At 36.1% G+C, this 17,916-nt stretch overlaps 1 protein-coding gene and 1 pseudogene across 1 annotated transcript in view; both read right to left on the reverse strand.

The window, feature by feature from the left end:
• The window catches only part of LOC141519487 (uncharacterized), a 23,638-nt pseudogene extending 13,740 nt beyond the window's left edge, over positions 1-9,898 (reverse strand).
• The window catches only part of LOC141519008 (glycine N-acyltransferase-like protein 2), a 27,515-nt gene continuing 18,776 nt past the window's right edge, over positions 9,178-17,916 (reverse strand). The window contains exons 5-6 of the mRNA XM_074231443.1: positions 17,096-17,276; positions 9,178-15,599 (exon numbers count right to left, since the gene is read on the reverse strand). Of these exons, the coding sequence (XP_074087544.1) occupies positions 15,173-15,599; positions 17,096-17,276 (608 nt within the window). The 3' untranslated portion in view covers positions 9,178-15,172. The remainder of the gene's footprint in view (positions 15,600-17,095; positions 17,277-17,916) is intronic.

Below are 17,916 nucleotides of genomic sequence, written 5' to 3' on the forward strand. Positions count from 1 at the left end.
TAAAATTTCTTTATGATTATTTCTTCTTCCTCTCTGAAACTGAGAGACTGATCCAAAATGTGCCTTCCTAAGACAGAACTTTATCTTTGCTCCAGCTCAAAGCTATGAGAAGACTCTTGACTAATGCTCTGGTATTACAAATCTCAACCTGGAAACATGTCATCTAAATCATCAACTGGAAGGCTATTATCTAAAACATAATCCACCTTTTCTATCTGATTCCAGTTTCCCTGGAAAGGAAGAAATCCATTTTTGTTCAGGACATTATTAGTAGTTTCTCCTCTAAGGCATTTCTACCCTTCTTTTGAAAACTCAGGATACTTCACAATAGGTTGTACTCTCTTTCTAATGGCAAAATATAAAATTTGATGCACACTCCACTTTTGTGATCATATTGTCTCAGGTGCTTACTACCATCTTTCTTGTGAAATCTTCAGGAAAATGGAATTTCAAAGTGAGAATCCTTGAGCACACATTGGAATGGCCCATCCAAGCTAACATATCCATTCTCAGACCCAGTTATCCCACATATCAACAGGAACTTGTCTTGTTGTTCTCTATCTCTTTGTTGACAACTTTGGGTTTTTAATGGAATCAAGTATGCTGCACTAGTCATCACACAATATTGGGTATTTCCTCTAGTTTCCTTTCAAAGTTACTGTAATTTTTTTTCTCAGGGAAGTAGTTCTCTCATTTGACTTTTTCTCAGGTGAAGTATTTCCTCCAGTCTGACTCTCAGGAATCTCCTTACAGTACCCAGAAGTGTTCTGACTAGAACTGGGACTCCTTTGGCAGAGAGAATTGGCATCTCTTTGTTGAGCTAATCAGATATATTGAAGAGATAAGAAATTATTAATGCAACATAGGGCATTTGATTGATTTCTTGAGCAGTCATCAAATTTGATTTAGTAAATTTCAGGATTAGTTTTTGCAAGGAAATAGGGTCAAGTGACTTGTCCACAGTCACACAGCTAGGTAATTTTTTTAAGTGTTTGAGGCCGGATTTGAACTCAGGTCCTCTTGACTTCAGAGCCTGTGCTCTATATAGCTGCCCCTAAGGATCAGTTTTGAAAGGAACAGTCATCAAACCTAATGTGAGATTTACTTGAGATTCTTACCAGTTTGATCATCCTAGCATCTGTCGATATTATGGTTTTTTTTTGTCTCTATTCTGGGACTAAAATGAAAATAAAACCAGAAGCAAAGAAATGTATTACAAATGAAAAATTCTGAAAACATTTTTCCCTAGGGTTACTAAAAAAATGAAATACCATCACTTCTAACACAGTGAGACAAGCAATTGAAATCAGAAGATCTATATTCAAATATAGACTCTCACATTTACAGCTGAGTGACTATTTCACTGCATCATCCCCATCCCAATCTCCTCTCTTCCAAAATAGGAATAATGCACCCTGTACTGCCTAAGTCATAATCCCAATGTTACAAAATTCATGTTATTCCTAGAGGAAACTGATCAGTTTTTAACATGAGAGATTCCTTTGAATATTTTTGGTTATCATGAATTTAAATCCCAGTAAAAGTAACCATTTCTATCTAGAAGCAATCATGTGAAGTCTTCCACTGGTGGAATGGCAGAGGAGTTGCAGGTATTATGAATTTAAATCCCAGTAAAAGTAACCATTTTTATCTAGAAGCAAGCATGTGAAGTCTTCCACTGGTGGAATGGCAGAGGAGAACAATTCATCCCAATGGCCATGAACCCAGCTGAAGGAGGTGCCGTGGAGCACTTAGAGCTTGGACTAGACATTGAAGATGCCAAAGTCATTCTTTGCATCTCGAACCATTTCCAGCTGTTTTGACTCTGTCTTTCTATGCTGGATCATGATGACTTTGGAAGAGAGATAGATGGTTGACTTTGTGCAGTTCTATCTCACTTAAATACAATTTACAGCCTCAGCAAAAGACATCACTCATAACCATTTTTCAAAGTCCTATGACAACAGGCAAGTGATGAAGCAGCTAGTGTGGTTACATTGGGAGTTGTAGTCACAACCCCCAACACAGATGATCTAGAGCACAGGGTCATTTTCCCAATGAAAGCAATGGTGAGATTTGGCAGCCTCCTAGATGACTGAGAGGTCCTTTTAAGGATTGCACTGCTCACCTGCTGATGCAAGGACGGAACTAGAAAAGGTTTCTGAAAGATTGTCTGCTTACCCAACCCTGGCCTGATTACTGAGGCAGGTAGAGAATCCCACAAAATCCTACAAAAACTCCTTCAAAGAAGATTCCACTCATCATCAGTGTGTGTAATGTGTGCACACTCATAGGTAACACAAATCCAATAGACCTGAAAGATGAATAGCTCTTGTGAGAGAACTCAGCAGGTGTGATATCCAAATAGTGGCCCTGAGTGAAGCAAGGCTGGCAAATGAAGGCCAGCCTACTGAAGTCAAAGCTGCATACACATTTTTATGGAGTGGGACCAGTGAAAGGAAACACCATGAAGCTGGGGTAGATTTTGTAATCAAAACTAACCTACCAAAAGGAGGGAATGACAGGCTCATGACAACAAGGTTGCCCCTTCCAGGAAAATGCCATGCCACCATCATCAGTGCCTATCCTCCCACTATGACAAACAATGAAGAAGTTAAAGAAAAATTTTATGAGGACCTGGAGACCCTTATCATCAATATACCAAAAGAGGACAAGCTTATGATTCTAGGTGACTTTAATGCTAGAGTAGACTCTGATTACCAGACATGGCAGGGAGTCTTTGGGAGGAATGGAGTTGAAAACAGCAACAGCAATGGTCACCTTCTACTGAAGGCTTGTGCATCTCATGATCTTCTCATCACAAACACTGTCTTCCATTTACCTAAATGCAATAAAATTTCTTAGATGCACCCTCATAGTAAACATTTGCATCTATTAAACTATGTGATTGTTAGGAGAAGAGACAGACAGGATGTGAGAGTGACAAAAGCAATGTGTGGTGCAGAGTACTAGACTGATCACAGACTCATCCTCTCTAAGCTAAATATTCATACTCAACCAAAGTGGCAGCCCCAAGACAAAATGAATACTAGAAGAATTAATGTCAAGAGTGTCTTTCTGAGAGGCAACAGTTTGTTGCTAACTTGGAGAGGAAATTGAGCCAACACACAGTTGACAACAGTGGAGCAGAAAAGGAGTGGACAACTTTCAGAGATCTGGTGAACAGCACTGCATTTGTTCATCTGGGACAGAAGATTCACAAACACTAAGACTGTTTTGAGAAAAATTATGGGAAAAATATAGAAACTGCTAAATGAAAAACGAGAACTCCACACAGTTTGCCAGCAGGAAAGTTCATCCACTTCTAAGAAGGCAGCATTTAATTCCATTAACAGCAAAGTCCAGGGGGCTGGAGCCAAGATGGTGGCATGAGGACAGGCTTTCCTAGGAGCTCTCTCCAAAATATTCCAAAGCCCTTAAAATTATGACTCTAATTAAATTTTCAAGAGACAGAATCCACAGAAAGATCCAGTAAGAAAATTCTCTAGGCCAAGGTAACCTGGAAGATCCTGGGAAGACTATGTTCCATGGGATTGGAGGGGGCTTTAGTGCAGCTAAGTTCATCTCACTGGAAGCACAGCAGCAGTCATCAGAATAGCTATAACCCTAAGCATAGCCCAGATCCCAGAAAACAGAAGCAGGCTTGCAGAGTCACCCAGCAGGTAGCTACCTGGCAGCTGCTCACAGCGTGCATAGTCCACAGAAAGTAAGGAGGTAGGGGAGACTGTTGAGTTCTCTTCTCTGTCCCTGAGACAGGACTCTGGTGCTTTCTCTATATCTAGACCTTGGTTACACTCTGGGCCCCCATTGCCATAGAGCAGGGACCATCCTCATAGCTTCAGGGCAGAGGAGTATGCTTATAGTCATCCACAGATCAGAGCACAGTCCAGGAGAGTAGTCAGAACCTCTCATATGACCTTGAAGGAACTGAGGTCCTAGCAGGGATGTCCCAATAATACTCAAAAGATTGGGAAGCACCCCAAAACCAGGGCACATGCTGGGGAAATGAGTAAACAGAAAAAGGAACCTGAACATAGACAATTACTTTGGTCCCCATGAAGGATCAAAACATACACTCAGAAGACGAGAAAATACAAGTTTCTGTATCCAAAGCCTCCAAGAAATATAGGAGTTTGGCTCAGGCCATGATAGAGCTCAAAAAACTTTTTGAAAATCAAGTAAGGGAGAAAACATTGGGAAGAGAAATGAGAGAGTTGCAGGAAAAACATGAAGACCAAGTCAGCAGCTTAGTCAAGGAGATCCAAAAAAATGCTGAAGAAAAGAACATGTTAAAAACCAAATAGAAAAAGGTAGTCCAAAATTTTAATGAGGAGAATACCTTAAAAAGCAAAATTGGGCAGATGGAAAAGGAGATAAGAAAGCTCTCTGAAGACAACAACTTCTTCAAATGTAAAATGGAGTTAAAGGAAGCTGATGACTTTACGAGGAATCAAGAGACAATAATACAACACCTAAAGAATGAAAAACTAGAAGAAAATGTGAAATATCTCATTGAAAAAACAACTGATCTGGAAAATAGATCCAGGAGAGACAATTTAAAAAGCATTGGACAATGAACATCATGAACAGGAGAAGAGCCTTGACTTCATTTTTAAAGAATTTGCACAGGAAAATTGTCCTGATATCTTAGAAGCAGGGGGTAAAGTAGTATGATAGTTATTACAATTAATTAGTTTCTGTTATAAGTATTCAGACCTCTTCCAGGGATTAGTGATCAGGTCTTCTTGGATTCAATAAACTTTCAATTCTTTATTTAGTCAGGTGTGCAATGGGGATACCTTCTAATGATGTTTTATAGTCCCACAAAAACACCAATGCTGGTTAGACAAAAGGTCCATCATTGCAGTCTTGTAAAACCATGCAAATTATTTGACTAAACAATTCTACTACTATGTTCATCCCAAAAAGATGAAAAATAAAATAAAAGGAACTTATATGTACAAAAATATTTATAGCACTCTTTTGGTGGCAAAGAACTGGAAACTGAAATAATGTCCATCATTTGGGGGATGGTTGAACTAGTTCTGGTATATGATTGTCTTGGAATACTATTGGGCTATAAGAATGATGATCAGGTTGATCTCAGAAAAACCTGAAAAGGCTTACATCAAATGGCAAAATGAAATAAGCAGAACCAGGAGAACACTGTATATAGTTACAGAAATGTTGTATGATGATCAACTATGAATTACTTATCAATACTTAACAATACAATGATTCTGAAGGTGCTATTATGAAAATTGTTATACATTCCTAGAGAAAAAACTAGTGAAATCTGAATGTGGATTGAAGCATCCTTTTCATTTACTTTATTTTTCTTGCTTTTGGTCTGTGTTTCCTTTCACATTATGAGTAACAGTCAAATATTTTTTATAAAAAAATAAATATTCAGTGTGGCTAGGTAGCCTAGTGGATGGAGCACCAGTCCTGGAGTCAGAAGAACATGAGTTCAAATGTGACCTCAGGCATTTAATATTTACCTAGTTGTATGACCTTGGGCAAATCACTTAATCCCATTGCCTTGCAAAAATTCAGAATCAAAAGAATATGCATGAAAATATGTACACTTTCAATATGATTGATTTCTTCTGTAACCCTAAGCATTTTCTTCTATTTTTTTTTTAAACACTTGATCTGGAAAATAAGTTATAGTTTTCACCAGAATGCTCCCAAAGGGGTCCATGATCTCTTAAAAAAGTGAAGAACCTCAACCTAGACTGGGGAGGAAATGATTTTTAAAAGTTTTGCTTCTTGGTAGGTGGTTAGTTCATGTTAGAGGTGGGATTTGAACCCACTCCTTTCTGCCAAACTCTAGCATCTGCTCCCTAGCAGGTTACCTGTGATCTTATTCTACTACCAATCTGCTTCACAGAATCACAAAATACTGGGACTGAAAAGGGAGGAAGAGCTAGGGCACGTGAGAGATCCTTGAGTCCAAAGATCCTTGGAAATAAACTATATAAACATCTCTGCCACAGGTTACCTGAAAATTTTGTCTTCCAGTCTCCATCTGAAGGCTTCCATTGAATGCTGACTCATTGTCGATGCTGAGCATAGTACCAGGATAACATCAGAATCTTAATAAGAGTAATTAACTGAGTGATTGATTGATTGATTGCTTGATGTTTGCTCCACATTGCCTCAGCTCAGGAGACAAGTGACTACTGGGGTGCTCAAAATAATTCAGCTTTAGTGATGACATCTGGATCTCAGCTCCTAAGACTCTGGAGGATTCATTTATAGTCTGACCTTCCAGGGAAAGGTGTGAGAAAGGTAAGAGAAGAAAAGAGAGAAGCAAGGGAGGGAACTCATCCAGGAACTTGGATGTAAGTTCCCCAATCCTTTGGATGAATAGGATGTAGGGTGTGTAATTCTGGGAAACAGATTTGCTAGGCTCTGAAAAAGAAATGAAACTGAAGTCCTTTTGTAGACTAAGGAGTGAGGGAGTGTCAGGTGAAAAAATTCTGAGGCAGAGGTGAAAATACAGAAGGAATAAGTAGCCTTAACCCAATTTTGCCAATGATTCCATGAGAACCTATCCCCCCCACCCCTTAACCCTTTAAAAAAAATCTCTTCCTATTGGCATCTAGATGGTACAGTGGACACAACACCCCACTCCAAAATGATCACTTTCTTGCTGAGACTTTCCTGAACATATGAAACCAGAAGATCTAGATTCAGATTCTGCCATTTATGCTTAATAACCATAGACAAGTCAGAGGAAGTAGAATTCCTAAAAACAAAAACAAAAATAAAATCGTCAATGTATAATTGAAGAATTCAAAAGAAATAAATAATTATCTACAAAAATGTAAGACATTATAATAATCAGAACATCAGCTAGAGATCTTAAAATTTTCAATCTCAAAATGAAATAGTGAACTAGCTCCAAAGAACTTAAGGGAGGCTTTGAGGAGGAAACTTTGTCCTAAAGACATCAAAGACTATTATTTTACTTTTAATTTTTAAAATATTTTCCAAATTACAAATAAAATAATTTTTTATATATTTTTTAAAACAATTGTGATCCAAATTCTCTCTTACCTTCCTGCCTTTCTCCCTCTCATTGAAAAGCTTAGCAATTTGATGTAGGTAATATATGTACAGACATGCAGAACATATTTCTGTGGCAACATGTGAAAAAATACACAAACATAAGAACTAGGAAGGTAGAATAAAATTTATTTACCCTTCTATTGTTTACTGATTTTAATGTAAACAGATTTTTCAGTCAGTCTCTAGGAAACAGCAAATCAGGAATGATGTCAGTAATCAAGGAGTAATTCAATTCATTGTTTCCTTGCAAAGATTTGCAATTCTTAAAGCCTTTGGATGTTCTGGCATCCTCAGATCATTTGGGAAATTCTTCTTGATGTAGATTTATTTGCTCAATGTCACCTTTTTTCTGTACACTTGGATTCTTTCTTAAAGAAATTATTGATTAACTTTTTTTCCCTGGAAAAAGTGATATATTTCTGCGATGCTTATAATGCTTACAATATAGAACTTATTTTTCTCTGACTTAGATCCTGAAGGAATTAGTTTCTTGCCTCCCTTTTTCTTCTCTGGCTTAAAAACTTGCCATCAAGACTGATCAACCTTGCACCTTCTTGTGTTGTATCAAAGGAATTAATCTCTTCCTTTGAATTGGACTTTCATTGCAAGGTCATTTTCTTACTTTTTCTGTTCATGTTTTTATGATCAATTGGTTTTATTTTAAATCACCAATAACCTCAGCTTCTTGGTCTGCTACTTTTTCCCTAGGTAGTTTTCTGTGTTTAGCTTGTTTTTGAATATCTTTTTCATTCAGGAAAGAAATCTGCCATTGTTACACATTATACACATCACTCTTTTAATGCCATAGACCCACAGATTGCCCTCTTCGTTGTGAAGATAATTGGAATGAATGTTTTTGTCTATCTATCCATCATAGAAATGTAAAATGTGAAACATTTTTGGTCAGTGCTTTTGTTGTATTGTCGTATATTCTTCTAACTCTTTTCAATTTTGATAAATATAGTAAGAAAATGGAAAAATTTCAGCACATATTTCTAGGACTTGTCAAAGTTCACATATGCCCTACTAGTGCCACTTATGGACAGTATCATCTGCTGCTCTGGTTATTTCTGCAGGGCATTTGGAATATCTTCATTGTTCTTCAGTGTGGTATTCTCTTCATCACTAGGTTCTCCATGTACCTTATCAACATTGTCTTCTGAATGTTTGTACTTTGGGGCTATTTCAGTGACAGATTCCACTTTTGTGCCATCTGTGGAACAGTCTGTGGCAATGTTGTCACTCTATTTACCAACCTCACTTAGCCTTAAGGTTTTGTTTTCAGGTCACTCCTTTCCAGGTTGGTGGATAAGAGGATGCTCCAGTTATATTGTTCTGAAACGAGAGAGAGAGAAAGAGAGAGAGAGAGAGAGAGAGAGAGAGAGAGAGAGACAGAGAGACAGAGAGACAGAGAGACAGAGAGACAGAGAGACAGAGAGAAAAATGGAGCAGAAAGCAGGCTTGCATGGTGGCAATGAAGAGCCAAGGAATAGAGCACTGGGCCTCAAGTAGGAAGACATTCAGTAATGGTGACTTGATGGATAGAACTCCAAATAAAAAAGGTATTTCTATCTTGCTATTGTATCCTAAAGACCATGGGACATTTCCCTCTGTCTTTGGCCTAACACTTCCCAAATATATTGTTTCCCTCTACCACAAAGTAAGGTCCCTGAGAGAAGTGCCTGTCTTGGATTTTGTGTTTGTGTCTCAAGGATTAGCAAAGTGATTGGCATGTAGTATAAAACAGCTTTAATTCATTCATTCATTTATTCATCTGGAAATTGGATCAATGACAGCACTGAACTTTTAGGATTGTTATGAAGATAAAATAAGATATTTATAAAAAGTTTTTTTTAAAGCTTAAAGCCTGAGAGAAATAATAGTCATCATCAGTATTACTATTACTATTATATTAGATTTAAATTATATTATTATATAATTAATATATTTATTCTATTATTCTTCTGTTTAAGCACTACCTAGCTCTATAAACTTGATCATTTCTCTGGATTCACTGTTCTTGGTATTCTCATCAAATGGCAATAAGAACACAAGGATTCTTTCCCTCCCAGGGTCCTGGTGGGGAAAATCCTTTGTAAAATTTAGAGAATTCTGAAAATGTAAATTACCAAATTAATAATGACATGAGACTGAGACCATGATAATAACAATCACAGTTCTGGTTTTCCCTCACTGTATTAAATATATTTGGATTGACAATAGTAAATGCTAGTGAAAAAAAAAGATAGAGGAGTACAGATAAAACAAAGAAGCATTCACCTAAAGTCAGGTTTGGGGAATTTGTCAATCTCCCTAGTGACATTCCCCCTCCAAGTTTATTTTTTAAATTTAATTATTTAGGTTTCAATTCAAGTAGATATAGAATGTTATCTTTTTTTTTTACCTCCAGGTACAAACTAAAACAAGCTTCAGCATTCACTTTAAAAACTTTAATTCTGAATTCTCTCCCTTCTTCCCATCTCATTTCCCATTATTGAGAAAACCAGTTATTTGATATAGGTTAAAAATGTGTAGTCATAAAAAGCATCACCACAATAATTATGTTGCATAAGTAAAAATAAGCCCCCTTGAAAAAAGAGAAACCTCAAAAAAAACCCTAAAGTTAAAAAAGTGTGCTTCAATAGATTCAACCGTCATCAAATCTGTCTTTGGAATGAATAGTATTCTTTATCATACGTCCTTCAGAGTTCTCTTGGGTAATAGCATTGATGAGAAGAGGTAAGCTGAACATCTTAAAAAAATTGCTGTTGCTTTGTGTATAATACATTTCCCATTTCATCGGCTCATGTATGCTTTTTACTGAGAGCATCCAATTCACCATTTCTTGTAACAGGATAGCATTTCATTTTAATCACATACCACAATGTATTCAATCATTCCCCAACTGATGGGCATCCCCTCAATTTCCAGCTCCCTAACAAGAGAAAAGAGCTACTATAAACATCCTTATACATATAGATCCTTTTCCGTCCTGTGTTTCATCTCTTCTGGAATATAGACCTAGTAGTGGCATTGCCAGGTCAAAGAGTAAACAGAGTTTTTCACCTGGGACTTCCTGCTCCAAAGCTATTTCTCTATGCACTGTCCTAATTTCAAGGGAAAAACAAATTTTTAGTATTTTGTTGTATTCCTCATCCTTTACAGGAACTTTTTTAATTTTTAAACCCTGAATCTACTTTGTGTCAGTGCAAGGACTATAACTTTCTTTACTATTTGACTCATTCTTAACTTCTCTAATTTCCCCTACAACATTACTCTCTTTCCTATATTAATGAATTCCTCTACTAACCCCCATCCTTCTTTTGTAATAGTTACAAATGCACATTTCATGCCAATTTGTTTAAGAGTTTGGGGGAAATTAGAATTGGTTACAATTACGTAATTTTTGTTAAGTTATAGGTAATCAGACCCCAAAAAACAACTTGACAAAATATGTTCCTTATTGTAGAGTGTCACAGGTTTCAGGAAGCAGGATAACATTGGAGAGGAAATTATCTTCTCCTTTTCAAAGTTAACCTTCTTTATGTTGAAAAAACATTTATCTAGCTATTTTTATGAAGGAATTCACTTGGCTCAACTGTGGCAGAGGTTGAGATCCAGGCATTGCTATTCCCTTTTGGGATGCCAAAAATGTCGCAAATAAAATCATTTCACCTACAATAAAAGAGAATGAGGCAAAGGTCAGAGCCAATGGCACTTTAAAAAACTGGTTATACTTTTTTTTTTTTAGGTTTTTGCAAGGCAACGGGGTTAAGTGACTTGCCCAAGGCCACACAGCTAGGTAATTATTAAGTGTCTGAGACTGGATTTGAACCAGGGCCGGTGCTTTATCCACTACACCACCTAGCCGCCCCAGAAACTGGGTTATACTTTGATTACTCTTTGAAATAAGATTGGACAGAAACAGATTATTTCCTCTACTTTAATTAATCAATCAATCAGCTAACATTTATTAAGTGCCTACTATATGCTATGCTATGCTAAATTGTGTTAGACAGTAAGGATACAAATAAGGGGCAAAAGATAGTCCCTAATTTTTTTATGCCTTAAAAGCTATGAATATTTTAGGGAAAACAACTTGTCTCTTTAGTGTGATGTTAATCATATGTTTGGATTAATAAATATTTGTCGAATTGGCAGGTGTGTCATTCAGGGGAAAAGGGTCTTCAGTCAGGAAGACAATTTCAAATGCAGCCTCGGACAATAACCAATTAGTTGATCCCGGGGAAGTCATTCAATCTCTCTCTGCCTCATTTTCCCCAATTGTAAAATAAGGCTAATAATAACATCTTTCTCCCAGGCTTGTTGTGAAACTTGAATAAGACAGTATCTGTAAAGTGCTAACTCTAATGCCTGGCATACAGTAAGCACTATATAAATGATCTTTATCAGTTAAATAATCTGGATAGAAATCTTTCTTTGCCCATTTAAAAAAATTATTATTAATTTATTTACTTATTTTGAATTTTACAATTTTTCCCCTAATCCTGCTTCCCCTCCCCACAGAAGGCAGTCTGTTAGTCCTTACGTTGTTTCCCTGCTATACATTGATCTAATGTGAATGTGTTGAGAGAGATATCATATCCTTAAGGAAGAAAAATATAAGAGATAGCAAAATTATATATTAAGATAACGACTTTTTTTAAAATTAAAGATAATATCTTTGGCCTTTGTTCAAACTCCACAATTCTTTCTTTGGATACAGATGGCATTATCCATCGCCCATACCCCAAAATTGTCTCTGATTTTTACACTGATGGAATGAGCAAGTCCATAAAGTTTGCTTATCAACCTCATGTTGCTGTTATGGCACACAATGTTCTTCTGGTTCTACTCATCTTTCTCAGGATCAGTTCATGTAAATCCTTCCAGGCTTCTCTGAATTCCCATCCCTCCTGGTTTCTAATAGAAAAATAGTGTTCCACAATGTACATAAACCACAATTTGTTCTGCCATTCTCCAGTTGATGGACATTTGCTCAATTTCCAATTCTTTGCCACCACAAACAGAGCTGTTATGAATATTTTGTGCAAGTGATGTTTTTACCCCTTTTCATCATCTCTTCAGGATACATACCCAGTAGTGATATTGCTGAATCAAAGAGTATGCACATTTTTGTTGCTCTTTGGGCATAATTCCAAATTGCTCTCCAGAAAGATTGGATGAGTTCACAGCTCCACTATTAATGTATTAGGTTCCCAGATTTCCCACATCCCTTCCGACATTGATCATTGCCCTTTCTAGTCATATTCGCCAGTCTGAGAGGTGTGAAGTGGTACCTCAGAGATGCTTTGTTTTGCATTTCTCTAATAAGTAATAATTTAGAGCAATTTTTCATATGACTATGGATCACTTTGATTTCCTCATCTGTAAATTGCCTCTGCATATCCTTTGACCATTTGCCGATCAAGGAATGACTTTTTTTATAAATTTGACTAAGCTCTTTATATATTTTAGAAATGAGTCATTTGTCAGAAATACTAGGTGTGAAAATTGTTTCCCAATTTACTACATTTCTTTTGATCTTAGTTGCAGTGGTTTTGTCTGTGCAAAAGCTTTTTAATTTAATGTAATCGAAATTCCCTGGTCTTAAACTGCTTCCCTTTCCATAGATCTGAAAGGTAAACTATTTCTTGATCTCCTAGCTTGTTTATAATATTGTCTTTTATGCCTAAATCCTGTATCCATTTTGAATTTATCTTGGTATAGGGTGTGAGATGTTGGTCTAATCCATGTTTCTACTATACTAACTTCCAATTTTCCCAAAAGTTTTTTTATTGAAGAGAGAGTTTTTGTCCTAAAAGCTGGACTATTTGGGTTTATCAAATAGCAGATTACTATAATCATTTCCTGCTATCTCTTTTGCACCTAGTCTATTCCACTGATCCACCACTCCGTTTCTTAGCTAATACCAGATAGTTTTGATGACTGATGCTTTATACTGTAATTTTAGATCTGGTAGAGCTAAGCCATCTTCTTTTGCACTTTTTTTCATGAAATCCCTGGAAAATCTTGACTTTTTATTTCTCCATGTGAATTTTACTTACAACTTTTTCTAGCTCATTAAAGTTTTGGAATTTTGATTGGTAGGGCACTAAGCAGGTAGTTTAGTTTTGGTAGAACTGTCATTTTTATTATATTAGCTCAACCTATCCATGAGCAGTTGATACTTGCCCAATTATTAAAATCTGATTTTATTTGTGTGAGAAATGTTTTGTAATTATTTTCATAAAGTTTCTGAGTCTGCCTTAGCAAATAGACTCCCAAGTATTTTATATTGTCTGAAGTTTTATTTCCTCATTGCCTATTCCAATTTCTTCAATTTCTTCTTCTCTTTGCTAGAGCTAACATTTTTTTTAGGTTTTTGCAAGGCAATGGAGTTAAGTGGCTTGCCCAAGGCCACACAGCTTGGTAATTAGTAACTGTCTGAGGCCAGATTTGAACTCAGGTACTCCTGACTCCAGGGCCAGTGCTCTATCCACTGCATCACTTAGCTGCCCCTAAAGCTAACATTTCTAATACAGTATTTAATAATAGTGGTGATAATGGGCATCCTTATTTCATACCAGATCTTATTGGAAATGCTTCTGGCTTATTCCATTAATTATAATATATGCTAATTGTTTTTAGATAGACACTCCTTATCATTTTAAGAAAAACTCCATTGATTCATTTGATCTCTAATCTTTTTATTAGAAATGGATGCTGTATGTTGTCAAAAGCTTTTTCAGTATCTATTGAGATAACCAAGCAATTTGCGTTAACTTTGCTATTGATATGATAAATTTTGCTGATAGTTTTCCTACTATTGAATCAATGCTGCATTCCTGGTATGAATTCTACTTGTTCATAGTCCATTATCCTAGGTATAACTTGCTATAATCTCTTTGCTGATATTTTATTTAAATTTTTCCCTAAATATTCATCATAGAGACTGGTCTGTAGTTTTCATTCTCTATTTTGACTCTTTGTGGTTTAGGTATCAGCACCATAGTTCAAATAGTTTATATAGAATTAGAAGTAATTGTTTTTTAACAGTTTGGTAAAATTCATTTGTAAATCCGTATAGACCTGGAGGCTTTTCCTTAGAGAGTTTATTGATGTTTGGTTCAATTTTTTTTTATTTCCCCTTCTGTAGATCTGGATAATTTACATTTTTATGCAATAATCCATTTCACTTATCTAAGTTAAATTTATTGTTTGGGAAAAATAGCTCTGAATCATTTCTCTAATTTTATTCTTATTTGTGTTGAATTCACCCTTTCCATTTTGGGTACTGATAATTTGGTTTTCTTCTTTTTAAAAATCAGATTAAACAAAGCTTTATTTTATTGGCTTTTCATAAAGTCAACTCAGTTTTATTTATTAGTTCAATAGTTTTCTAAATTTCAATTCTATTGTTTTCCCATTTGATTTTCAGAATTTCTAAGTTGGTATTTAATTTGTATTGAATTGATGATTTTAAATTTTTTCTAGCATTTTTTAGTTGCTTGTCCACTTCATTGATCTCCTCTTTATCCATTTTATTCATGTCAGTATTTAGAGGTATAAATTTCCTCCAATAAGTACTTTGTACCACATAAGTTTTGATATGTTGTCTCATTATTACCATTGTCTTGAATGAAATAATTGATTTTTTCCTATGATTTCTTCTTTGTTCCACTCATTCTTTAAAATCAGGTTATTTAGTTTCCAGTTTATTTTTAGCCTGTCTATGGTACATCATTACATGTGATCTTTATTGCATTGCCATCTGAAATGCATGCATTTAATATTTCAGTCTCTCTCTATTTGTTAGGTTTTTATGAGCTGTCGTAATGCTAAAGCTAATCAGGTGACGGACGTACTTTCTTCTGAGGTCAGGTCATCGAGATGCTGAAGAACTGAATCAGATCGAAAATGGAGTAGAACAAGGCTTTTGTCTATATCCGCAGTGGGACTAGGACCAAGAGTGACTGTTGAACTTGTAGTTTGGTTGAGATGTGGGTATCTTGGTCTCAGAATAAGATATAATAGATTACAAGTGTACAACTCAGGCCTGACACAACCCGAGTTAGAAATGGGGCAACTGCTGAAATCTCTTTGGGGTGCTTTTCCACTCATGCCAATCACAAGGCATGGCATGGAAACCAAGGCGTCTCACTGCTTTGTGGGAGTTCTCATTCATGTCTTCTACATGAAGAAAATAAGGGAGGTTTTTCTCTTGAAGATATTTCATATATGCATTCATCATCTCCTGTAACATGCCCTTGCCTTGATATTCCGGCAGAGTATAGGCCATTCTCAGTTCACAGGTTGCCTCCATTACATTCCAAGATATAGGATTCCCCTTGGAATCAAGCAGACAATATCCAGGAAAGTTCTGGATACATCTTTTGATATATCTCAGGCTTTTCTCATTCTTTCCAAATTTCCAGTTGTCGTTCACCAGCTCAGAATGTGAGACATCCAGCAAGGTAGGTTTGCGGTTATCAACTTCACTACAAAAGAAAGCAATAAAGACCAAAGGAACATATCATTTTCATTGTCACTTATTTCCCAAATGCTTATATATTTTCCCACTTCTAGGCCTTATTCACATTAATTGCTTATGGCTTTCATGTACTCCTCTCTTTTCTTTTCGGGCATATCATTATTCATTGATTTTTCACCATGTTTAAAATCCCAATTTTGAGTGGCATACTCTCCATTAAGTCTTCCCTATCCTAATCCCACTTTCTACTGGAAAGCGAATTGTCTTTTTAATGAGAAGACATGGAATAAAATCTCTCTTGCTAGTAGTGTGGCCTTGGTCATTTGTGACCTTTGGGTCTTGCATTTTTTTCATATCTGAAACTAAGGGGCCATACTAAATGGTGTCTAAGATGTGAACCTTCTAGGTGTGCATCCAGGATTCATCAGGTGTAATTATCTTTTCTTTACCTTATCTCATTGTTCACTGTTTTTTTTTGTTATTCATTTAACATCATTCAATCTAGTATATACATTGGTGTAGTGTCATCAGTTTTACTTTACTGAAGAAAATGACCATTTCTTGTTTATTTTTGCTTGTCTTTCAGTTTCTATACTATTACAAGACTAAGATTTATTGAATATCTTATCAAATTTTCTTTTCAATACAAATTATAATTTAGACATTTCATCAAGCATTGCTTAGAGCACAACATCATTAAGATCCCTCTCTGTGTCAGATAGTGTTGCTGTTGGGGGAATACAAAGGCAAGCAATCCCTAACCTCAAGAGACTTAAGTAACACTTTTGTCCACATTATTTTGGAAGGCTGTGAGTGGCAGACCTTTGAAGTTGTGCTAAGAATAAAGAATGAGATATGGTTTATGATTGGCTGAGAGAAAACACTGAATTTATTGTCTAGCTGAGTGACCAGAGAAAAGATTTCTTCAGATAATTGGAAGACTTCAAAAGAAAGATAGAGGAAAGTGAATAATGAGAGCCTACAAAGCCTCCCTTAATTTAAATGATACAACTTATTCCCCCAGAATGTGGTCTGCAATCCTAGATTATGCTAATAAATTTCCTTGATGAAAGATGAGATCACTCTTTCTTCTGGTCTGTGAAGCATTGTATTTTTGTAATTAGAGAGTGGACACACACACACACACACAGACACACACACTCTCTCTCTTACTTAAATAATATTAAAATAACCAAAAGTATTCAGCAATAAATTGACTGAGCCCTTCCAAAATTATGATTTGAGGTACACTGCCTTTTGCCAGTCTTATACTCAGCCTATCTGAATGGGTGTATTTGACAGAGCTTGAATTCCCCTGGCTACCCAAATCTACATCCATGCCACAGGGAGACAGGAGAGGAGGATCTTAGTGGATTACCAAGGATATTTTATTTCTCATCAATCTCCTTTTCATACCAAAAACTCCAGATGATAAAATCTTACTCTTTAATTATCAACAATCCAGTGTTATCATATTATAACAGGAGGTTATCCATATCTTACCTCTTAAACTTTCTAGTATTTTGGGTAGCTGTTTCATGGAATTTCTCAATCATTTTCTTATTAGAAGACTTCAATTGCTGAATAGCTTCAGTTGTATAGAGAAACCTCTTGGAGTAATCTATTTGTACTGACTTTGAAGCTGCAACACTTTTTATCTTTTCATCCAAACCTTGTTGGCAACCTAGGGAGAGAGTAAGGAAAAAAAGTTCTTGCTGAAGTTGTCTCTATCTTTTTCTAAGAAAGTTCAGCTTAAATGTAAATAGCATTTGTAATCAGAAAATGTGGGTTAGAATTCCAATCCTATTATTTCCTTGGAAAATGGTAAATCCCTTCCTCTCACTGGCCCTCTGTAAAACAAATTGGCGGTACTATGTGGTTGTTAAGATCCTCATTATTCCTAAATCCGTGGTCCTATGATCTCACCTGATTCTCTCTGGCTCTAAATCTAACTCAATTATACAATAAATCAGAACTCTGGAACATGAATATTAGGTTCTCCTGCAAACTGGAAGAATCACATGTACCTGAACTCGTTTGGCCCTCCCTAACTCTATATAAACAAAAAAAGAAATTCATTTTAGTTAAGACAATGCTTTCTCTCACATTGACTCCATCTTTACCTTTTTGACAGTTGATCCTTTCCCTCTATTCTTTTATTCTTTTTTTTTGTTTTTTTAGGGTTTTTTTGCAAGGCAAATTAGGTTAAGTGGCTTGCCCAAGGCCACACAGCTAGGTCACTATTAAATGTCTGAGGCCGGATTTGAACTCAGGTTCTCCTGACTCCAGGGCCAGTGCTCTATCCACTGTACCACCTAGCTGCC

This window comes from Macrotis lagotis, chromosome 3 (genome assembly GCF_037893015.1).
Source record: "Macrotis lagotis isolate mMagLag1 chromosome 3, bilby.v1.9.chrom.fasta, whole genome shotgun sequence".
NCBI lineage: Eukaryota > Metazoa > Chordata > Mammalia > Peramelemorphia > Peramelidae > Macrotis > Macrotis lagotis.